Source organism: Mustela erminea, chromosome 9 (assembly GCF_009829155.1).
Source record: "Mustela erminea isolate mMusErm1 chromosome 9, mMusErm1.Pri, whole genome shotgun sequence".
NCBI classification, from domain to species: domain Eukaryota; kingdom Metazoa; phylum Chordata; class Mammalia; order Carnivora; family Mustelidae; genus Mustela; species Mustela erminea.
The window spans coordinates 991435-1015498 of NC_045622.1; the positions used below are offsets into that span (position 1 = coordinate 991435).

The following is a 24064-nucleotide window of genomic DNA, read 5'->3' on the forward strand; positions in this document are numbered from 1 at the left end:
GGTACCAGGTGGTGGGTAATAGAGAGGGCACAGACTACATGGAGCACTGGGTGTGGTGCAGAAACAATACTGTTACGCTGAAAATAAATATAAATAAATAAATAAAAAGAAATGAAAAGAATCCTAACCATTACTACTTACATTTTTATCCAAAGCCTCTTGGCTTGTGAACCTTGGCTCTCTCCCACGGCTTTCTCTCACGTTTTCGGACACTCTCTGCTTGTTCTCCCTCATTCTGGAGACTGACGCCTGAAACTGCCTCCAGCTCACCCTCCAGCTTCTGCTCTCCTGTCAGCCCTCTCACTGTCCCGCTGATCCAGGCTCCTCGTCACAGACAGGAAACGAGGATTCGGAAAAGCCCGGGTCGTTTGCTTGAGACCTCAGAGACCTGCGCGGTGGAGCGGATCTCACACTCTCACGAGTTCGCTGGCCAGCACGGTGCCTCTTCAAGACATGGACTGGGTCTAGGAAAAAGGTCTATTTCCGTTTGTGGTAGTGTTGGAGGCTAAATTCTTCCCATAGCCTCTAACTAGAAAAGCTAGGTCTTTGCTTAAAACCAGAACAAAGCACAAACCAGCGAACACTCTACTTTTCAGAGCGTCTGGGCCGTAGAAAGTTAGCGACATCCTCAACTGTTCCTCCTGCGTCACGGTGCGCCGAGATTCTGGGCGGGTTGTTTTGCTGCAGGGGAGCAACTGTGTCGGACCCCGTCGCCGGGATGCATGCTACGCCCGGTGAGGTGACAGAAGTCCGCCATCACCTGCCGCGGTTCACGTGGTTTCTGCACAGGCCAGTGCTAAGCTGAATGGGGTCACGAAAGGGAGTCCCGTCCATCCCTGTGGCTTTTAAGTCTTCAAGGGTCTGACGGCTCATTGTAGTCCTTCAGAGGTGGTATGGGTTTTGTTGCTTCTAATTGACTTTCTTGACAGAGAATGTAGGGAGGAGCTTTTCCAGAAACTTCCAGTGGATCCTTCCTGCTCTAAGCCTCTAACTCCAGCAGTCAGCCAGCCCGGGGGGGGAGTCTGACCAGAGAAATGGCCGCAGGATGGTCCATGGGCCCACCAGACCCGGCATGAGCTGTAGTCAGAGCCTTACTTACCTCTAATTTTCATAAGACTTCTTTCTTTCTTTTTTTTTTTAAAGTTTTTATTAAAAATTTTTATTTAAATTCTAGTTAATTAACACACAGTGGGAAAGGAGTTTCAGGTGAGGAGCTCCTTAATGTCACCCTTGTCTTTTGACTTTCACAGTGTGTCTTCGGTGGATGCTCGGCTGCCTTGAACGAATGACTTTCTTTCCACCAAAGTCCCAGTGCGGTTGACCAGCCCACTCCCCACTTCCCACAGCCCCAACCCTCTCGTGCCATCTACGTGTCACGGCCAGCTGATGGCCCTTTGCTCCTCAGCCATCTCTACTTCTTCATCATCAATGGCAGAGAAGAGTCTTGGTAGCTGTGATGACACAGTGATACCAAGGGTCCTCTCTACCCCACTCCCAGCAGAAGCAAGTTTAACCTGGTGTTCTTAGAAAGCAGAGCCTGAGGCATGAGAGCTGGAGAGAGGGCTGGATGGATGGTTGGGGAGAGCAAAACAGGGAAAGGAGGGGAGACAATGCAAAGCTGGATTGCCGGCCAGGCAGAGACGAGGAACGTCTTGCTTAGAGTGAGACCAGCTGAGGACACACTTGAACGGCGTCGTAACAACATCGCTCTGGGACAAGAGAGGGCGACGCATTTACTCCTCTGTGTCTCTCATGTTGGTAAGACGAGAGCTCTACCCACGGCCGGGCTTCTCCCTCGCAGGCTGCCTCTGCGTGAGTTCTGAGTGAGGTAGACGGCAGAGCTGGACCCGCAGCAGCAGAGGCGGCACCTGAGCCCTGGAGCGGGCAGCATGGGCCCAGGGAGGGCAGCCGGAAGGCGAGAAGCTGGTGTCAAAGCTGGAGAGAGCGGGTTCCTGCTGCTGTGGCTGGGAGGCCCGGAGGCCGGGGGCAGGTCTGCCGCGGTCCTGTTCACAGACGTCTACGGCTCAGCAGGGGCACTGTTAGGTACGAAACCAGCAGACATGCCTGCGAAAGTACAGCATAACTTACGAAAAACCCCAAATGTAAGAAGTCAAAATGCATCGCCTGTGAACGAAGCGCAGAGACGTGGTGCCGGACGCAGCAAGGTAGACGCAGGAGGATATAAACCTGATCTCGTTCAGTTCCAGAATAGGCAGGTTTCATCTCAGAGGTTCAAAGTCAGTGTGCCGGTTGCCTCTGGGGAACAGAGAACGGGTAGAGAACGTGGCTGGCTGTGTCTCCAGCCCCCGTCAGCACCAGCACACGCACTCTCTCGCTACTCTGGGGGGCTCTGGCGGTGGCTTGCTGTTCCCACTTGTCCCGTTTCTTTGTCCAGTGGGAGCCATATTGCCCGGGAGCTCTGCCTCTCCCCCAGACTGGACCTCAGCTGAGGATGGATCCACCCTGAGGTACAGATGCCTGGCCCCATGCCTTCTGGTAGGGCCGACCATGATGCAGGCTTCGCTCCAGAGCCCTTGCTCATGGGATTGGAGCCATCTGGGACCACATTCTTTAGCTGCAGAATGCTCTAGAATGTTTTGCCAATCTTCTCCTGAGAACCCCCCGCCCCCAATGGCCCCACTGAGGTATTCCTGTTTCAGGCTCTGAGTCTCATGGACTAGGCGGAGAGTGTTGAGCGGGATCTCGAGGCGACGCTGCACTCCTTCATCCTGGGGGAGAGTTACGTGGGCTGTTCACGTTGTCATAACTCAGTGACAGGACTTAGTGATTGACGTCTGCACATTTCTCTGTACTTATGCGACGTACACTTCAGTATCAAAATGTTCATTAGAAGAGGGGAAACTTGGCCAAAGGAGAGGTGACACTTCTTTCCAAATTCTTGAGTCAAGAGCTGCTTGCCTCGGAACCGTGAGTACCTTAAAATATTCGTATTAGGAAATTCCGCACACACCATGAACATGCCCAACCCCCACCCCATGGGCTGAGCTACTACAGGGGACCCCGCTGACATTAACATTCCCCCAGACGAGGCATGAAAACCTCCATAAAGAAAAACTAGGTTGTGTGGCCTTAACAAAATCCAGACTCTTAGTGGTCTAGAACCACCACAGTTTACTTCTTAAGCAAACTCTACTGAGTTTCAGAGTAATTGTCTTGAGTGGTGGCCTGAGAATTCTGGTTTCTTCCATCTCGTGGAAGCTCCCGCTGGGCTTCTGCGATCCCCATGGCAAGGTGGGGCCACCAGAGAAGTTTGCACCAGCGGTTGCATGTTTCCATCTGGGGCGATACGGGTCCCCCACCATGCCCTAGTCCCCTCTCCTCCACAATGTCAGGGAGTGGGACCCCAGGACAGCAGAGCCCCCGACGTGCTCAGAGGGAGAAGTATCTACTAATAGCCAATTTTGGAATCTTTACACGGGACCCAGGAAGTAGGTTTTAACCTCTTCTACAGGATGTAAATTCCATGAAAATAGGGGAATAGTCCAACTTTTTGCATATCCTAGCTTCCCACGTGAATATTCTACGTATTTGTCTATTCCCACTTCAAATTTGAATGCTAATCTTTGGAAGTATGTCTTTATCATCAGGAAATAATCATGTAATAAATGTACTAGAAAGTATATTAAACAGTAACGACACGGAAGGCTTTATTTGAAACACAAGTGCTTTATTTTCTGTAATCAAAGTTGTTCCTTGCATATGAGGATGGTCTAGTGGCTGCTTCTATGTTCAGGAGCTGTTTCTGCTCTGGTCTGCTGTCTTGAAGAGCTGCACTCCAGGGTCAATGTCAGGGTCCTATACTTTGGAAAAGCTTTTTTTTTTCTTTGCAAAACTGGTCCATTTGAATCCACAAGACGTAAAGCCCGACCTTTCTTAGCTCAGCTGTGGGGCTGAGTTACAGGAGTGTGTGTCACGTCGCACTCCTAGGCGTAAAGAGTAAGTGCAGAAGGAGGTATTGGGATGAAACACTTAATAGCTCTGATTTTATGTAAGCAAATGACTCTTCAGGAAGATGCCTCCTTGGGCTCTTGACATGTATTTCTCTGGGGCGACAGTCGGTCATCTCCGTTAGCAGTGGAACCAACTATTAACTCTGTCGATACTCAGAATCCTCTGGGTCCGAAGATCGAATTGGTACTGTGTCGTCCCATGCACGATGTAGAGGAACCCTAGAAATAAGCAGACGAGACTCACTACTCTACCCATATGATTTCAGGTGGGAGCTGAATTCTGGAAAAATCCTGCCATCTGTGAGGACAAATATTTTGGGCCCTCGCTGTTCCAAATAACTGCGTTGACGCTGTTCTGTGACAGGGAGGTGGAGGAAAGAAATAGACACATTCACTTACCGTGTTTCTGGAACGCAGCATCAACTTTATGGCCAATGCCAGGAAAGTCAGCTGCGATCGCTCTGGGGTAACCTGCGTCCATGGAATGCTTATACTCGTCATACCTGGTCAAAACAGTGATTGAAAGTGTCAGAACGTGCTAAGTGTGTAGACTTCTCAAAGGCATTACGGGGACTTTGGTAGCGGGACTCTTAGAGGAACTTTCAACCCCATAGATCTTGTCTAGTATGGGGGAGGGGGAGGTAGGATGCTGGGTGAAGAGCAGAACTTTAAGGTCCGTGTCAATGCCAACAACTAATTCTAATTCTCCAGGAGGCGCCGCCCATTGTCCTGCTAAGGTAAACTGCGGTGAAAGATACACTCCTGTTGGCAGAAGGGGCTCCGTGAAGGTAGACGCTCCCCTCCTCAGCCCCACGTGTTCACTGCATCCCCACTGCGGGGGCTGCGTGACGGTCGCCGGCCACAGACTTGGCGGCTGGACTGCTGGGCAGCCATTCACAGAGACGGCAGCCGGCCAAGGCCGTCAGAGACTCATTTGGCTATGGTTCGATCTAGAAGGTTCTCTCTAGCTAGAAAGAGGTGCTGCGCAAACATGTTCTATGCTCAATCTTTACCTCCAGTATTTGTTAGCAACAAAGAAGTAGGTTTTCCCGGTTTCTTCATCAGAAACAGCAGCATCGATGTTCTTCACGGTTTGAGGGAAGCCGAAGGATTGGTAGATGTCCTTGGGGTATCCGTACAGCATTTCCTGTCCCTGAACGGCCCAGTACTGATTACCTGCCAATCAAAAAAAAAAAAAAAAAAGGATGGAAACACTTGTCCTGGACACCAGAAGACAGCGAGCCCACTCCAGCGTCCTGGCCGCACATGAGACTGTCTAGAGAGATTCTTAAAGATACCGATGCCAGTATCATATACCAGATCACTTAAATTTATATACACTTTGAAGTTTCCTACATCATTTGAATCTGCAGCGAGCTTGGAGGGCGACTGGCCTGTGGGGCTGAGGGTGTCTTCCCAAAGCCAGTTGCGGCCTCGACCACATTCTTGCCCGTGCTGCATCCGGTGGCGATACGGGGCTCCCTGCTCTGGCAGCCTGGGCCTGGGCACAGTCACACCAGTGGTTTCCCAAAGGCCAGGGAGTCGTAATGACTCACAGGCCGTAACGACGTGCAACCTCTGTAAATAAGAACCACTGTGTCTCACTAGAATACGGCGCCAAATAGCCAGTGGTTGCTGGCTCCAGATCTGTGTGTTCATACTCAATAGCCCACGTCACATAAAATGGGTCTTAGATCTTGAAGCCGGGATGATCCTCACGGCACAAATACACTCATTTGCCCCTTATGAGAAAGCGGCTTGAAATTTTGTGCCTCTTAAATCCTGTTTAACTTTGTGATAGAAGGGCCAGAAAGCCTGTGTCAACATTTTCTCCCCGTCCAAAGCGCAGTCAGTCCTTCGGTCAAGCACTCAAATGCTCGTGTGTACAAGGCCAGACATCTGTCTGCAGAAGTACCGGCGTTTGGCACAGTGTCTTCCAAGCCAAGAGCCCATCATTGGATTATGTTTCATTCTGATGGAATAAGAAAAGTCTGTCCCACTTGATTCACGGTAGGGCTCATCGTATTTTAATGTACAAATTGCCTGGGAATCTTGTTAGAATTCTGGAAGGTCTGGAGTGGGAGCCGATCTTGTGGATGGCCCTTGAGCACATTGTGCTAAGTGAGAGTCTGGGTCTCTAACAGACCCCTGCCGGGGTTGTCGATGCTGCTGGTCTGAGGACCCTACTTTGACAGCTGGCTCCCAGGGTGGCTTCTCCCTCCCTCAGGAGACCCACTGGTATGAAAATAGACTCCAGGAAATCTGGACACTTCAATGCTTCTGTGTCATCTGCTCTATTCTGCGGGTCCCAGGGTGGGTATGTAAGTAGTTTGCAGAGAAAACACTTTCCTAAGCCAGGTTCGTGGCCCCGCAGAGCACCCACAGATACACTTTCTATCTAAAATGACTAGAAATGCACGGGGTAATGCTTAGGTAAGGGACTGGACTCCCATCGGTGTGGGAAGTGAGAGCGTCAGATTTTCCAAAGGCCACCGAGAGAAAGCGGCCGGAGCTCACTCATTTCTCAGCCCCCAAACGGGAATCCACAGAAACGGGACCCCTGGGGGAAGTGTTACCTTTGAAAAACCGGATTTCATCTCTCTCAGGGAATTCATAAGCAGCCTGAAGCCCACTCGGCAGATCCGGCCAGAAAGTAGAAATGAAATTGAGCTCAACTTCCGGGTAGAAGGGGTTTTGGCGCATGTAGAACCTGATGTAGAAAAAAAAACGGCAAAGGTTTTGATCTCCTGGATGCGGGGGGTGGGGGGCTGACCTTTAGCAAGCACGACAACCCAGCCAACCTCGAGAGCATGAACAGTCACATGTAGCGAATCAGTACAAAGGGACGGGCGGCGCGTGAATTCCGCAGTCAAACCGCTGGCTTTGGCGCCGTCTGGAGCCGGAGCCGGACACCCGCGCGCCGCAGCCCACCGCTGGTTGCCGACACCCCGTGCAGACGTGGCAGCAGGGCCTCTCCCCTGCGCCTTCTACCCCTCGACCTGAGAGCCTGGCCCTCTCACCTCACCGATGAGAGATCAAGGGCGGCGAGGGGAAGGAGCTGTTTACGGCCACGTTTGTGATAAGACAGAGGCAAAGGTTAATTTTAGACCCAGAGTTGGCAGCCACTCCGTTCCTCCTCCTCCGGTTGGACCTACAGTCCACGGGGGACACCAAGGCCCCCGCCGGCGGAACCTGCTGGGCAGCTCCGATCCCACCTCGACTGCTGGGAGACCCTGGGCAAGGCTGTTGCGGTCTCTAGCCTCCCACGGCTTCAGGACGTGGTCACACATGGGAGCTCAGCGTCCTTTCAGTTCCTGAGAATCCTAGGCCTGTGTCTGTTCCTTGGAGAAATCTCTCAAGTCCTTGCTTTGAGAGGCATGTCCTGCCCTACCAAAACCTTTCCTTTCAGACCCACTCTTTCGGTAGCCCCTGCCCAGCTCTGAGCCGCAGCTGCTAGGGTTTGCACCCAGCCTTATCCTTCGTAGGGGGATGACGGCAAGCATCTGGAACCAACGCCTTCTACTCTCGCGTGGATCTGACCAGAGTGACCAAACTGTGCGGACCAGACCCCAGGAACAGCAGCTAAGACGTTGAGCCCATCCGAGCCCCCTCCTTTCTCTGTGCTGACGCGCCGGCCCGGCCTCTGTCCCCATCCCAGGGACAGCATCTTCCAGAAAAGGACCTACTATTCCTGCACACAGTCCTTTAGGAATCAGGGTGGCACAGGCAGCAGGCCTGGGCCTTGCATGTGAGGCGATCCTGGCATCTTTGAGCCCCCACGCTGCGGAGGGGGCGCCAGAACCCTCCTGTGGGGAGAGAAGCCTGCGGGGACCACCCGTATGTGCTCGCGGGAGGGTCCTCGTGAACTCCTGGAGGTTTTCCGCATGGTGGCTCCTCCCTTTCTCTAGGTCTCTGCAGGTCACGGGCTTGGGCTGGGGGCATCTTCAGTGGGACAGAGCGGCTGCACTGCCCTGCTCAGCATCACGGGCTGTTTCTCCTGAGAAGGACCCTCCTGCATTCACGGTTCATCGTGAAGAGCAGCGTTGGCGAGGAGAGCTCGGGGTGGGAGTGAGAGCAGCTACTGCTCCGTCACCAGAGAACTCTGTGCCCTGAAAGGATCTCTTTCCTTCTCCCTGCTTTACTTTACTGATCTGTGAAACGGGACTCTATCCACTGAATTTTCTACTTCAGTGGTATTTTTGTCTGAGAACCGAACAACAGAGTACATGCGGGGAAAGGCTGTTACAAGCTCATCGCTCTGTGCCGGTGTGTGTAACTGCTTGCAGTTCCTTGTAATTCTAACTGTACGTACATGAAAGTGCAGGATGAACACTATGTGTGCGCCCATGGCCGTGAGAGCCATGTTCTCACAAGCACAAGGCACAGGGATGTCCTACCTGTCTTTAAAGAACATCAGTTCTCCCCGAACCGTAGAGATAGCATCGAAGACTAGGTTACTGTCACACACTTGTGGTGTCTGGGGGCCTGTTGGCTGGACGGGATTGGGAGAAGGTCCTAAAAGAAAAAGAGACCTGGGGTTAGTTCTGCCTGGTCTCGCACAGCTTCTTAAAGGAGGCAGCCAACGGCTGTTCTAACGGCCCCTCATCCCTAGTTTTCTGTCCACTCACCATATATGGCCTGGATGGCATTGATGTCATCCTGAGACAGCTGGACATGGTCTTCGTACATGTAGTTGGGGTACATCAGAGCCCCGATATCAGTAGAATGAGAAAGTCCAAGGGAATGACCCAACTCATGAGCGGCCACGCGATAGAGGTTGTAATCTAAAAGGTCCAATAAAGCCATTAATGACTGTTTGCAGTGTTCTCCGTTGAGGGACCTGGCATGAAAGAGCTAGAAAGCCTTTCCCCAAGGTGGGAGCACTGGAGGCTGTTATTGACAGGGAAGACACAGGCTAAAACCCAAGCTCTGTGTGTGCACTGATACAATGAGAATGTAAGCTCGGCCGATTCTGCGTCGCGCGCAGACCGGTCTTGTATGAGTTCCTGAGTACTAGCTCACGGAGACGCAGTGGAGTTCTGGTAATGATTTTTTCTTCCTATGTACAAACTCATACATGCCTATGCTGGAAATTTCGGAAAATACAATCTCTCCTCCCTTAATTTTCACATACTCTTACTAACATTGTTAAATTGTGGTGCATCCTTCTAATAAAAAAAATAATTATATTGTAGATGCCCACAAGAAAAACATTAAGATTTTCAACATTGTCTTAACAGAAATTTTGGAGCAGGCTGTTGGCAGCCAACAAGATGTTATTACTAACAAAACCAGCCTCCTCTTCCGGTTGTCCACATGTATCATTCATTTCGGAGGCTGACGCCTTATCCATTCATTTCGTAAGCGGCACTAGAAAATGCCTCCTTTACAGACGCGTTCTCTCCGTTAAGCCAACAGGATTCCCGTGGAGCGAGAAGGGAGGGGGATCGGGAGAGGCCAGACGAGTCGACTCACTTCTGTAATCCTTGGTCCAGCTTTCGTCTTCATCAAAGTGAGCATCTCCTCCAAGATTCGGGCCTGGCGGGAAAGCGTGAGCCAGGATTCCGTCGGGCCCGTCAAAGGGAGAATTGTCATAGTGATCTGCCAGAAACAGAATGCGAGAAACGTCCTCCTTGGTTCCCAGTCAGGCTAACCCAGGAGAGAAAGCACTGGCCGGCTGAGAGGACAAGAGACTTCCACCAGATGGGATCTCGTTTCCCTCCTTAAGCCTACAAAGTCAACACCACTTCTGAACCAGCTCCTCCAGCCGCAAAGATGAAGGGGTGTGGGGCACATGGGACTTAGGGTGAGAGTGCTGCTGTGGGGCCAGAAGCGCTTACCTCCCCTGACAAAGGATATCATTATGTCCGCTTGGCCCTCCAAGACCCTGGTGAAGGTCAGGGGTGAGACATTACTCCAGAGCTGAAAGGCTCTGTCAATGGCACTGTCCACGTCTGCTCTCGGCAAATCTGGTGTGTAGTTTTCAATCCTTAAAACGGAATAAAACGGAGACTTAAGAACTCATGGCTCACGGCTCTGCTGGGAGACGGCGCCCTCGCGCTGGTGCCCGTCTGCTTACCTGTAGGTCAGGTGGGTGTGCTCCCAGCGGAGGGTCCTCTCACCGAGGGCGTACGGAGCCACGTCGGGCACCCCACATCGGGGCTGCCTCATCAAAGCCAGGGTGTCGGCGTCCACCTTCCCCGTCACCTTCAGCCCAAAGAACGCCTGCATCTGCTTCAGCTTCTCGGCCACCAGACTGCTGTTCCTCTGCCTTGGGATTTGCTTCCCATCACTCTTCAGGTTGTAGTAGTTTTCCAGGTATTTCTGATGAAAGATAAAATTATTGAAATGCTGGATGAGAACTCTTTCTCATTTCTCAAGACTGGCCGTAAGAAGCCCTAGCTACAGCGGAGAACCACTTCTAAAGACCGTGTTTCGATTTCATGGTGGAAGTCCTGACGGGTGGAGACGAGTCCCCAGTAGAAATCTCCCTGGCACTAGGGAGCACGCAGTCCGAATGACAGTTCATGGGGACATCTGCATTCGTCCCTTCGCCCCCACTCACCTCCAGCTGGAAAGGGAAGAGGAGACCCTGTGCATGGCTGGACAGAGTTTTGGGGAAAGAGCCCTTTCTACCAAAAATTTCTCTTTGGAAGAAATCCACCCTTCTGTAAAATCCTTTACACTATGACTGCTACTCTGTACCACTGAGCAAAAATGCAAATAAAGGCTCCTGCCTTTGTGCTGTGTGAAATTCTGCTTTTACCTGAACCAGCTCCGTGTCCTGCTCTTGTGCTCCCGAGGTCGTGGCGGGGAAGCCATGGGACCCCACGCCCCAGAGCAGCAGCAGCAGCAGAGGGAGGCTGGGCATGCTGGCCTTCATGCTCCTGCCCCGCTGGAGGACTGTGAGGCTCCCCACCTGCCGTTCCAGCACCTCGACGAGGAAGCTCCCTCTTTATATACAGTTCGGTGCTTCCAGAAAGCCCGAGGCTGGCTGACTCACGCTCCATAATATCCTCTTTGATTAGCGATGAATAGCTCCCGCGATTATCAGAAACGGTGACGCCTGCAGATTATTTAGATTCTCTTGGTGTTGCAATCTTATGATTAATACCAAACAGGACGTGTGGGAAGGAGGCACAAGACAGTTGTTTGCCTCAGTCCCTTTCTACCCTGTTGGGCATCGTGTAGAGGGCTCCAGGAGCACTTGGAAATGGAGGTTTTGCCCCTTGATCCTGCTGGCCGTGAGGTGCGCTGGGTGGCCCCCAGCCCCTGATCCCCAGGCAGAGGGCAGAGGGGCTGACCTGTGGCTGTGCTGTGTGGTTGTTCAGGGCCCGCACTGCCCAAGTCCGCAGCCCTGCAGGTGCTTGCCATGGGGTGGTTATCCCGGCCTCCTCTGCTAAGTCTCCCGGAACACCTTCTCCAGGGTCCCACAGTTGCTCTCTACCTTTATTCAGCCCCGGGGGTGAAGACCTTGGCTGAGAAACCCCTGCCCACAAGTGGGGCATGTGGTAATTCACACCCTGTGTAGACCCTGCACACTGGCATCATGGGACACACAGGATCCTTCTCTGAAACCCCTCGGAACGTACCAGGGGAGGCTGGGGCTGGTGGCACACCAAGTCTTATTGTCTTATTGGGAGTCCGCTGTCTTATTTTCTTAAAGATTGTATTTATTTATCTGACAGAGAGAGAGCAGAAGCAGGGGGAGCAGCAGAGGCAGAGGGAGAAGCAGGCTCCCCGCAGAGCAGGGAGCCCTAGTCAGGGCTCGCTCCCAGGACCCCGGGATCATGACCGGAGCCAAAGGCAGACGCTTCATGACGGAGCCACCTGGGTGCCCCAAGTTTTGCCTCTTTAGAGGCTCTCCTATCTGTAACATCAGGGTTTAATGGCTTATTATTTTCCATGCATGTCAAAATAAATGTATGACTATGAAATGAAAACTGTGCCTTTCTGTATCCCTGTGTCATATTAGAGTGTTTTTTGGGGGTGACCTTTCTACCAGCGGTGAGAAAAGGTGATGGAAATCTGTGGCTTCCTCTACTCATGCCCACCCTCCTGCCTAGAAAGTGTTGAATGGGATGTAAAGTCCGCACCACTTGCCTCCCCGCCAGCAGCTGCCGGGCCCCCCGCCTTCCCACCTGTCAAGCTTTCTCACCTCGCCAGCTTCTGACTTCCGTTCTCCTTGCCACACAAAGCACCACGTCTTGTCCATAAATATTGCTTCAGTGTATTTTGGACTGGTGTGGAAGGGCTCATTTCCTCCCTAATTGTCTGACCGCAACTTCCTCATCCACACGGAGCAACTCGTGAGTTCGAGACAGTAAGAGGAACTGGAAGAAATTCTCAGGAGGCTGGCGTCCTCTCCTTGCCCCCCGCATCCGTGGGAGCGAGTGGTACAGTGCGGCGGGGACCTCAGGGCACCAGCGACTGAACTGACTTCAGTGCAGGCCACGGAAATCCTGCCAGAGCCCCTCCACGCTAGAGCTCACGGTTAAAGTCAAGGGGTAGCAGACACGCCCTGACTCTTGGGGAGTCTGGCCGGTGCGAGGAGGCTGCACCCCGCTCTAGGGGGCGGTGGGAAGCCAGGTGCCCGCGGTAGCTCGAGGGCACGTGAGTGTCGGGGGCTGGGCCCGGAATTACAAGGGAGCCCCGGGGAGAGGCTCTTCCGACGTCCCGCAGGGTAGGGCTCTGCACAGACTGTGGTCGGCACATCCTCCAATGTTTGTGGACCCCCATGTCCTTCAAACAAACATTTTGTTTGTCCACAAACGAAATCCCTTTTGGGAAGCCAACCCATAAACTGATGAGAGCAGAAGTGCCCTCTGGAAAGTGGGAAATGGGGCCTGAGCGCCCTGCCTCCCTCCCGCCCACGGGGTCCCCCGTCCCCTGTCCTCCAGCGAGGCCCCCGATGTCCAATGTCCGATGTCCATGCAGTGAAATGTGGGAACCCGGCGTCCGGCCCAGCAGCCCGACTCCCAGACAAAAAGATGCGAACAGAGAGAGGTCGCCCGCGGGCCGGGGGTCACAGCTCTGCAGGGCTGGGGTGTCGCGGCCTGGGGAGAGCACGAGGAGCTTGGCTCTTGCCTTCTGCTCCGGGTCTGGGGGCGCAGCTCTGGCCTGAGAGCCGCACGCATTTCCTCGCAGCTTCAGGAATGCAGCCGCGGGTGCAGACTGGTCACCGAAACAGCTGTTTGTGCAGTTTCCTCCCCAAAGGACAAAGGATTTTTTAAAATTAAGCTCTGGGCAGGCAGCCGGCCTCAAAGACTCAAGGGGTCCTGAGTCTTGAACTTCCCAGGGAGGTGCTCAGATTACCGCCGGCGCGTGCTGCGGCCCGAGCGGAAGGAAGACAGAACCGTCTCGACCGAAAGCTGGGGGTCAAGTCCTGCCAGGGTCCCGCGGCTCCCAAGAAGCTCAGGACAGTTCGAATGGCGTCGTCTGCTCCTCAGCTTTGGAAGCTTCTTCCCCGGGGGCTCCGTCCGTCCCTCTGGCCCCCACTGGCCTGCAGTTTGGCGGAAATCACTCCTCTGTCCCGTGCTCCCCGGGAGGACGGCGGACTCAGGGGAACTCAGACTCGAGCCTGCGGTGGCCTCCACGGGCTCCTGACTATCTCCAAACAGGCAATGTGTTTCCAAAGTCCTCTCGGTCACTTCACGCCGGCTGCTTCGGGGAGCAACTCAGACATGCTCGTGTTTTTCCATATTAAGTTCCGTCCCGGAAGAGCCATCTCGCCTCACATTTTTCCCACACTTGGAAATTCAGCCTTTTCATTTGATACTTCAACAGGAGTGTCCGATTTTTTTTTTCCTGCTAGTTTTTTGGTCCTAAAAGTCTTGAAATGACCTTCAGCAGAACCTTTAAATATTTAATGCTGTTTTGCTTGGGGACTAATGTGAAGGACGGCTTTGCCCCATGCAGTGTGTTCTCCTTACGAATGGCCAACCATGGCCAACCAGCGTGTGTGTGTGTGTGTGTGTGAGTGTGCGTGCGTGTGTGCGCGCATCGGAGTGCACCTGTCGTCCTTCCGTCGTCATGGCTACCTTCCAGGCGGAGATGCCTGACATCGTCCCACACGGTCGCGTGCGTGTACCTCCAGTCCACAGCCTTCATGGTGCCCTATCGTCAGATGCCACACACAGGCTCTGGGTAAGGGACTTTGCCCCCTACCAGAGAAGGCATCATGGGACACGAGGCTGGTTCCGCGGGCTCTGTCATGCCATGGTGGCATCTCCATGCCACCACCCAGACCCTCGCGTCTGAGAGGATCTTCCTGAACCCTGATGTCCCTGCGTGCCTGACGCTGGGAAACCTCTCTTCATTCTAACGGGAGGTCAGTGTGGAAAAGGCAGGGAGGTGGCGCAGCCCGTCTGTGTGTAGGCTGACGCCCTCCTTTGTGATGGCCACTCTTCTCGCTTTGCTGTCAGCAGCTCCTTGCGTGTAAATGTCTTCCCTCACGCTGAGAACTTGTCTGCTCTGTGGACCAGATTGATGACCGCAGCTCCCCAAACATCTCTCTGCTCTTCACCGTCCACCTTATTGTTGAAGCTTGACCTTGACTTTGATCCCTGGCCCCGGGCTCTCCGCGGTGACATGAATGTCCACCGTGGGGTCAAATGGCTTCCTCGGTCTACGGTGCCCCGACCCTGCCTGCATTGTCTTGGACAGACCCTCCTCTCCTTGGCTCCGGAGTCTCCGCACTTTGCTTTTTCTCCCTGTACTTTCCGATCGCCTCCTCTTCTCGGCGCGGTCTCTCCCTTTTCCCTTCCGGAATCTCTCCGTTCGCTCAGGCCCTGCGCGGAGCTCTCGTCTCTCACCTCTGGCCACTTACTACCCAGGGCAGGGCTCTCTCCTCCTGCAAGCTCAGCCTGCAGCCTCAGGACCGTTCCTCCCGGAACACAGGCCCCAGCCTCCGGCCGCCGGGATAGCTCCACCTGGAGGTGGCATCATTTCCTTCGGAGCTGGACTCACTCACTGTTTAACTTCCTACCTGGAACAGAGCTTCCTAAACCACAGATGGGGGTTCAGAGTGTGCCCCAACTACAGAGCCTGTGACTTAGTCTTTCTAGGTCTTTTTTTTTTTAAATTGGTTTCAGATGTGGAGGTGACTCATCGGCTGTGCACAACACCCAGCGCTCGTTCCATCACGTGCCCCCGTCATGTCTGTCCCCGGCCACCCCATCCCCCCTTCCCTTCCCCTCCAGCAACCCTCCGCTTGTTTCCTATGATTAAGAGCCACTCATGGTTTGTCTCTGTCTCTGTTTTCATCTAAGCAGTCTTTTTACGTCTTGATTTTCCCACCTCAACCTGCCGGTGCCAGGCAGGTTTCAGAGAGGAGACACACAGATCGGATGTACTGAGTCCGGTGGCGGGGACACGGTCTGCGGGAACGACATCAGTCCAGTAATTCTTTTTTTGGAATAAAATCCTTCCCTGGTTTCCTTTATTAACCAAAGCAGACGGCATGTGGAGAGCGTGCCGTGCTCAGGCCCAGAGTGATGTCTGGGTTCTGCGTCCCTCTCTCCCGCGCCGGCCGACTTATACTGCTCCCCACATGTGCGCTGCACCCGTTCTCTGCCCTGTCTGGGGTCATGACCCTCTGTTCTGACGTCACAGAGTGCTGCTGTCCCTCCAGGACCCGGTCAAGGGCCACTTCATCTACAACTTGTCCTCTCTCCTCCGCACTCTGAGTTTTCACAAAACATTCCTCTTTCTTAAGGCAGTTTTCATAGTTTCCTTACCTTGACTTGACTCCCCTAACGGAATGCAAATTGCTGGAAAGAGGGCTGGCATTCTGTGTGTGCATTTCCATCCACTTTCCAGGACACACCAGATTTGGATACCAACTTCCTTGATATGGAACGTGTTAGGCTAAGTTCGATGGGATAGAAAAATGGACACACTCATACTTCGGAGGGCGTCTCTTCTTTTGGAGAGATTTCTCTCAATTTGGGTTGGCTGGGAGGAGCCATAGCCACTCTGGGGGCTGAAATGGTTAAACCCAAGGACCAGAGTGAACTCCGGAAGAGATGGGAAGGCTCAGGTCACCACAGCACATGTGGGTAAGAACACACCAGTTACCTATTCCCTGATTTTTCTATAAAAAATTGCCTGCGTATCAACGGAACTCAGTCTCGTTACTAAATCGGCGTGATAGGCCCCCTGCTAGGAATTGCAAAACTAATCAGATCCCAGTTTTGCTCTCAGAAGGGAGTTCTCGTGAAGGGGTAACAGCTTGATTGCTATGAAATCATTTCTCGAAGTAGCTGTTAAAAATTATAGGTGTAATTTATATTATATCAATGAATATTTATGTAGGCATAGATCTCCAAAAATTTTATGGGAGATAACAGAAAAAATAAGATTTGAATCACAAGGATATACTTTTCAGCCAATGTACCCAGAAATCCACTAACGACCAAAACAAATCCAATCGCGGTCTCTTTTTGCCACTCACGTTAGCTCCCCTCTCCTAGTTCTGGTACTCAGTTCTGAGAAACCGGCACTGGTAACACATCTTGTCGTGTTGGTGCGAGCAGCTTCAGTGGGTATGCTTGGAGAGACAGGTGGAGGGGGCACACAGGGGCTGCGTGCTTAGACATGTGTCTCGACTACCCTTCAGTAAGCCCCCTTGGAGGGTCTCCTGCTCGGTCCCGGGCAGCTGATGAGAGTGAAGGGCTCCCCAGCCATTCTGCACACTAAACCTCGAGTACGGGTCGGTTGGGATTCGGTGCAGCGGGAAAGACAGGCAACTTGTCCATTTCAGGCTCTTCTTGCATCACACGGCAGAGAATTTCGGAGATTCACTCCATTCCAGGAAGGCGGGCAGTTCGCCAAGTCCTTGAATTGCCACATGAAATAATTTAATCTCAGAGATCAGTTGAAAGGTCATCAACTTCTGCTTCCCCATTTTAGCTTAGGTGACAACATAACAGCCATTGTGCTGGGGAAGCATCAGACTATTTTCTAAATGAATTACATGCAACCAGGACGGAACCTGGCACTCTGTGACTGGCTGAGCGCTAGAGAGGAGTTAGCCTTACTGTTTCCAGGTGCGGTTGTCCCTAACCAGCTGACTCCGACGTAAGGCACAGAGGTGCCTGTAGCTGACTCCTTTCAGCCCGAGTCTGCGGCAGCCTGAGCCTGACGTGGACTCCATACAGAAACTCTCCTTAGGTGCATGTCCCAGAACACACGGCTTTCAAGAGGAGCAGGAGGATATGTACGCATATGGTGGAGAGGGCATAAGGGTTTTTAGAGAAATCTACCCCAATGGAAGAGCTAGAAGCTCTTAGAAGCTTCTATCCTAAAAGCTACACAGCTAGAACATTGGGGTGTTTTCTTCCTTGGCCTTGAGCTCAGCCTGAGGTCACAGACCCCATCAAATCCCCAGAGTCCTCTGTCCTCCTCCCTCCCAGGGCCCTGCTGTCCAGGCTGTAAGAACAAATCTGTGTCCTTGTTTACATGGAGGGCTAGCCCAGGCTCTGTATAAAGGCAGACCAGTGTGGACTGCATATTTTACAGGTAGATCTATATGGATCTTCATGACTCAGAATCTATAAACATGCTTATGTGATTAACTTTATATGCATAAATACACTTAGCACAGTGTCTGCAGAAGAGTGCATACACGCAGTTCTACGGGGAACATATGTCATTGGATGATACATCGGACGGGATGTAAAATGGTATTTTGTCCCATAATGCCCCCTGAACTGACCAAGAACAGTGTGTTCCCGGTTCAGAGCTGTCTTTAGGACTGCAATCAAAAGCGACTTGATTAAAGGCAGTATCTCTTCCCAGCCTCTGGGAAACCTGAGGTCATTCTGGGAGGTTACATGACGTGTCTTCAACCAAGAAGGGAAAGGAAAATGTTTGGAAGGAAGCCTGAGGGACAGTAGCAGTTTCCTTAAACTGGAAAACGGAACACTGGGGCAGTCCCCCCAGGCCTAAAGACCAGCACTCCCCATCCTGCTCCTTGGAAGCTCCTGGGGGCGCCTGTCCAGTGGAATGAAGAGGCTGGGTTCCTTTGGCCTGGATGCACCCAAAATCCGGGGTAGGGTGGGGGGGCGGCAAACATGGAAACACACACTGTCTTCTCCAAGGCGCCGGTAGGTGGCGCAGCGGAGGTTTAAACCCCGTCCGTTTCCAAGGTCAACGTGCCTTCCAACACCAACGTTTAGTTACCAAACGTAGGCTTCCTAATTGCAGCCAGCGAGGACGGTTACCTTCCTCATACCTGGGGAGGGCATGTGTAAGAGAATTTTCTGCCACCTCCAAAAGGTGTGGTAGGAAAAGTTCAGAATTTTGAGTCAAATGACATAGGTTTGAATCACAGCTGAGCCATCTTGGCTGTTACCACTTGCAAAAAGGAAATGTATCGAACGCCTAGCCCATGGGGTTCTGATGGGATTGAACTGGTCGGTACCTCGTAAAAGGCATGACTGCACATGGGGCTCCACAGCGATGTAAGGTAACCGGGGCTTCACAGCCATGAAACTCAATTTCTGGGTCTACAGTTAGCATTTTCTAGAAACAGAAAGACCAATTTTTCTCTTAGAATATTAGCCAAAATACTACGCATGCATTATACATTTAATTGGCTCCCGTCGATCGGCCCTCCAGAGAGCATGGTTTAGTCGTGGACTGGTGATACGCAGACACAGAAACGGAACCCAGAACCAGAGGCAGGATTCTGACCGTGAAAGAAATCGCCTTTTTGCGTAAAGCAGATTTGAATTCAAAACTCGATGTTGCAGCTTTTTAGAGCTGTAGCCTTGGGCATGTTAATCTTCTCGAAATCTCATTTTCTCCCACATAAAACGCAAACAATAATACCGAGGTTTCCCAGGACAGCTTTAGGGCTATGTGAATCCCCAAATAAAAATACACATCATGTTCGTCTCGTAATAGCTGCTCGATGAGCATCCGTTCCTCGTGAGGGGGGGAGACACCTGAGATCATCCACGTTAGGCATCCAGCACTGGCCATGAGGAGAGTGAGGTCCTATACTTTCCTGTGTTTTATTTCTTGGAAGCAAAACTCTTGCCACTATGAGTCCTGATGAGAACATGGCAAAATGCCAAACATGGCTAGTAAGAAACCATTGATAATGTAGATTAATAGCAATTCTTGAAGAAATTGTTGCTATGCCACGAGGTACAGCACGTCACTGGCCATAGCGGTTTTGGCTAAATGCCCATCATAAAAGCCATGGTGGTGAGTGACTCCTTGACTAGTTTGGAAGCTTGACCACGAGGCAGACACGCTATACAATGTTTCACCCTCCCCTTGGGCACGGGCTGCATGGGTCTCTAATCCCACACATCCAGGTGGCAGATTTCTCAGTTGCATAGACCATGGCCAGGAAGTCATGTAAAACACATACTCATCTTTGGTTTTATCTTGGGAAAGTGGACCAGTTTTCTCTTCGTCACGGAGGAGCTTTTATCGATAAATAAAGTTACGTTCTAAATCAGCTCTTGCTGTCGGTCTGTTCTGGGTGCGATCCACCCCCAACCCCGAAGTGGCTTTTCCCTATTGACTAACTGGGATCAAAGGACACTGGAACTGTGGATTCTTTGGTCAATCTGAAAGGCCAAAGCGCTTCTCCACCAAACGCTGTGCCCCCAGTTTGAATGCTTGATAAACGCACTGTGCCTACAGGAGGTGATGCTCGCTGACGTGACCAGGTCGGTTGGTTGTAGCCTGACAACTTCCACAATGGATATACTGCTGAATTACGCATGGACTGAATCCATCAATCAATTAATCAATTAACTAGTATGTTTGGGGGGTGTTTTCTCCGTTCTTATATTAATGGAAATGTAATGTTTTTAGGTATGTAATTCAAGTTGAATTCTTCTTATTCTTCCCTCTATGATGTAACTCAGAAAAAAACATCTTTTCTTCACCGTAGTCAAACCAACTCTGTGTGATGCTCCGCAAATGTTGTTAGCCGTCCTATCGCCACAGCACAAACGTGATGTTTCCTTTCCCTCCACGCTCAGCCTGCTAGACTCTTGCTGCTTGAGGAACATCTAGGATCAAGCATTGCCTCCTTCCTAAACTCATTCATTCATTAAATAAAAGCTTATTAATAAGCAAAGGTTAAGAGGCAGGCGCCATGCTGGACACTGGGGACAGTCCAAGGAGGGACGCTTGAGGACAGTGAGAGTACACTGTGGGTCAATGGGTGCACAGAAAAGGAAGACTGAACACAGCCAGACGGCAGGATGTGGAGAGCAAAGACACACTCACGGAAACACAGACCGTAGTGGGACCAGCTGCTGCTTCTCTGTTCACGGACTGTTGGCTTCACCTTGACAGGACATTTCCCTCTGCCTGCTGGGACCCCACAGCCAACTCCACATATTCTCTGAAGGTCTGTGGTCTGTCAGCCCACTTCCCATGTATGTCCAAACCAAGAATCATTTCGTTGGGGGTTAATTAGAGTAGAATAATTATAAGGAACTTGGGGAATCTCATGGAATAGAATCTCAGGACAACTGTCCCGAGAAATGGGAAGATTCAGGGTCTCTGTCTCTCTGTCTTTCTCTCTATCTCTCCCTCTTGTTCTCAGTCTGAGCCTGAGTATTTGCTGGTTTTCCTTTTTCTGCAGACCAGCTTTGCTCCATGGATGATGTTTCCCTGTAAATCAGTCTGTGCAGGACTTTGAGGTCTAATGGTCTTAATTCTAGTTTCAAGCTTTGATGATCTTATAAATCTTGTCCCAACATGGGGACAGGAGGGCTGGAGGCAGAGAGCCACAGCCATACCCCTTTCCTTGCTTGAGGGGCCAAGTCTGGCTTTGCTTCTCAGGTGGACCAGCCAGAGCATTCTTGACCCCTAGTCCCTGAGGAATGGAAGCCCTCCTGTGGTCTCCAGCCTCACCCTGGGACCCGGATGAAAATTCTCTCCAGACACCTCCCTCCTCCTGGTTCCCTACCCACTTCCTACGTGACCAATCTAGATTACTTTCCTCCTGTGATTCTCTATTCTGTCATCATAATACCTTAATCCTTTCCCTTCCTCACTCCCTTCTCCCTGACCTCCCTCGAGCTGCCGAGACACTCCCCCACCCACCACCTGCTCACCGCTGGGTCACCTATGAGGGCTCCCACGCACCCGTCCCAAACTGTCCATGCCGCCAGCACACCACGTCCTGCCCGCTGTGTCAGACACGCTGATGTGACTGTAGTCATCCCGGGCTCTCAGCGAGAGCAAGAAGAGGGAATCCACACTCACAGGTTCTGACACACTCGTTCTCCTGCTGGATCGGACGGACAACCTCGAGGCTTCGGGTCAGTGCTTGGATGGGAACAGACGCCTCGAATAGCCTCGAATACGCAGCCCGTCTGGAGGCGAGCCTCGGACCGGCCCAGCAGATCCTTCCAGCCCCGCCCTTCCAGCAGCTCGGTCCTTCCCCGTCCAGCCCCTTCTCGTGTTCTCCCGTCCCGGGCCGTCCAGCTCTCTCATCCCCTCACCCCCGAACTGACGGCACTCCCTGTAGCGCGGCTGTGCTCCGCATTTCCAAGGCCAGAGAAGTCAAGCCGGTTCTTGAACATCGTCCTGGGATTCAGCAGCACGTCACCGCGGGGCTGGACTTGCCCCAACATGGGCTGCAAGACTGGTCCCTGGAGCTCGGCCTCTGCTCGGTGTCAGGGAACATGGGTTCCCGGCTGGTCAGTGCACACACACACGCACACACACACACACACACACACACACTCCAGTCCTTCTAGAACGAGATGGCTTGGGGTAAAGGGCAGCAGGGAGCAGTGGCAGGTAGGTGGTCCCCCGTTGTCCCTCATCACTGAGGATGGGGGGGCGGGGCGGGAGAGGCCAGGAGTCAGACACAGATACAAGAACCTTGGCCTTGGGGCTGTGGGGATTTTAAGCTGCCGGACTGAGCAAGAGTGGACTTGCCCTCTTTGAGGTGGTGCAGGTCGGGCACGGCATGACGCCCGGCTCAGACCGAGTCCAAACTCAGCAAGATAGGGCCGTCCCCGCTGGTTTACTGCCCGTCGCTCTAGACGAAATCAGAGCATGGTCTTGGGAACCAGGAAGAACGAAATCAGCTCCTGACTCGGCTGTGTGCAGCGTGACCACAGCAGAGTCCCCGAGTCCCTCTAAATTTTCACTTCTGCCCCCGGCGGAAACAAGCCAACGGCGCAAGCCACCAGTAGGGGACTGAGGAAATGAACGGTTTCGGAGAAAGTGGCCAATAGAAGAACGGCGCCTGCGCTAACCAGGAGGGGACGCCGCAGTGTTTCACGTGGAAAGAGTGAAGAAAGAGCACGGTGTCGAGATTCGCGGCCGCTGGTCTCACTTTAGGAGGCGTAACGTGCTAATGTCTGCGTCTGCACGGGGCGGCTGGAGGGTTGCATTTGCGTGTGTTCCTTCTCCCTTGACTGTGCGCTCCATGAGGACGGGGCTGTCACACCAGCCCCTGAGGAAAGGCACCAGCTGGTGGGGACAGGTGTGAGGAAAACTGACTTCTCACCGTGTTTTCTACCTTTCAGACGTGTGGCCACTTAGTACCCCTGCAAAAGCATAATCCAAACAAATTCAGGGAATTTATAAAATAAAGAAATGCTCAATTCCGACCAAAATACTGCCATGTATTAGAGTTTTGTCTTACAGTCTCCCACACGGTCTCTTTCATGCTCACCGTCCTAAGGATGGTCTAAATGCTGACCATTCACAGATGTGTATCTCCTCTCTTTAAAAAAAAAAAAAAAATTGAGGTACTCTCGACGGACTCCACTGGGTTTGTTTGAGGTGCACGAGGAAGGACTCTGCCTGTGTCCACGCTGCACACAGTCCCCACAGAGCAGTCTCCCGAGTTTCCGCGTCACCGTGTTTGAGTTCAGACTCGCTCACTCATGGCCTCGTTGGGCATCTCATGGACGTTTCAAAACTTGGCAAACCTCAGCCATTCTTCCCCATTCTCACCCTTTCCTCACAAAGCTCTGTGTCTCCGAGCTGTCCCCGAGCCCAGCACATGCTGCCACGGTAGGTGACGTCTATCCTCCTGCTCTAGGAAGCTCTCTGGGAACGGTGCGGTCTCTTCCTCTTCTTCGAACCCCCTGCCGAGTCCTGCTGTCTTCTGTGTTCTGGTCTGACTCTGCAGTGTGACCACTTTTGCCTGAGCTGTGACCCCCTCCCCCGCCTCCCAGGCCTCCCCTCCAAACCTCCAGGGCCATCCCCTCAGAAGTCCTAACACGGCCCAGAGCCGGTGACTGTCCTGCTAGCCTACTGAAGACGTCGATGGTTTCCCCTCAGCACCCGTTAGGTTGACGGTTGTACGCACGTGTGTGTGCTCCCTTGCATACCTTCTTTCTCGCTGACGATGACCTTGATGAGGGTAGGGGCTGTGTCCATTCACGCAGGGTCGCGCAGGGTCCTACACCTACACCCCAGCACGGATTGGCCTGGCACATGGAATACAGTGAGTGCACCGTCCTCATATGAACGGACCCGTCGGGGCGTGAACGAGCTCTTACTGTGTGGCAGGTGCCGTGCTGGGTGCCTGACCTAGGGCCATGAGTCTCTCTTTGCAGCAGCATCTGCCCGTGGGCTTCAAGCATGGACAAATAGACAATGAGTACAAGAGGGTGTTTCCAGGTGTGCATGGACGTGAGCAGATCTGCTGCTAGAGCAGGTGGGAGGGCCCCCCGAGGGGCTGTCTGTAGAAGGAGGAGACGAAGAACAGGTTTGGTTTGCTGCACCTGACAGAGAAGCCTGTGAACGAGGTGGTCCGCGACAGTCCTAAGATTCTGCGTCACAGTGTTTTCTCGAGCCTGCTCTGCTTGGGGACAGCTGGCCCAGGTCTTCCTCCCAGGGTGTCTCAGGAACACACAGGATGTGTGGGAGGTGGAAACAGGGACACTGGCTGGGAGGACACCTATGGAGGGCACATGGCGCATCCCCTACTGGTCCTGACAAGCCCATAGGGCGGCGGCCACCGTGGAGACCTGAATCCTAGCACACGGGCCCAGGATCTCGGCCTGCCTCCGATCTGGTCCCCACCGCACCCAAGGTCGTGGGGACAACTTGTTCTCAAAACAAACAAGATGTTGATACAACTGACC

The 24064-nt window shown here is 52.7% G+C and overlaps 1 protein-coding gene across 1 annotated transcript; it reads right to left on the reverse strand.

Moving 5' to 3' along the window:
- Window positions 1-3667: 3667 nt before the first annotated feature.
- Window positions 3668-10925, reverse strand: MMP1 (matrix metallopeptidase 1). The gene is made up of 10 exons (XM_032358220.1): window positions 10738-10925; window positions 10051-10295; window positions 9812-9960; window positions 9447-9572; window positions 8600-8755; window positions 8369-8486; window positions 6548-6681; window positions 4985-5147; window positions 4371-4474; window positions 3668-4190 (listed from the first exon to the last, which is right to left on the reverse strand). The coding sequence occupies exons 1-10, from the start codon at window positions 10852-10854 to the stop codon at window positions 4090-4092; spliced, it is 1413 nt and encodes a 470-aa protein (XP_032214111.1). The 5' UTR covers window positions 10855-10925; the 3' UTR covers window positions 3668-4089.
- Window positions 10926-24064: the final 13139 nt, after the last annotated feature.

Bases quoted from the DNA above. Each gene is read 5' to 3' on its own strand.
- MMP1 (XM_032358220.1), bottom strand. From the start codon at position 10,854: ATGAAGGCCAGCATGCCCAGCCTCCCTCTGCTGCTGCTGCTGCTCTGG. The intron at 10,296-10,737 runs GTAAAAGCAGAA...ATCTTTCATCAG, and splicing joins AGGACACGGAGCTGGTTCAG to AAATACCTGGAAAACTACTA. The intron at 9,961-10,050 runs GTAAGCAGACGG...TTCCGTTTTAAG, and splicing joins CACACCCACCTGACCTACAG to GATTGAAAACTACACACCAG.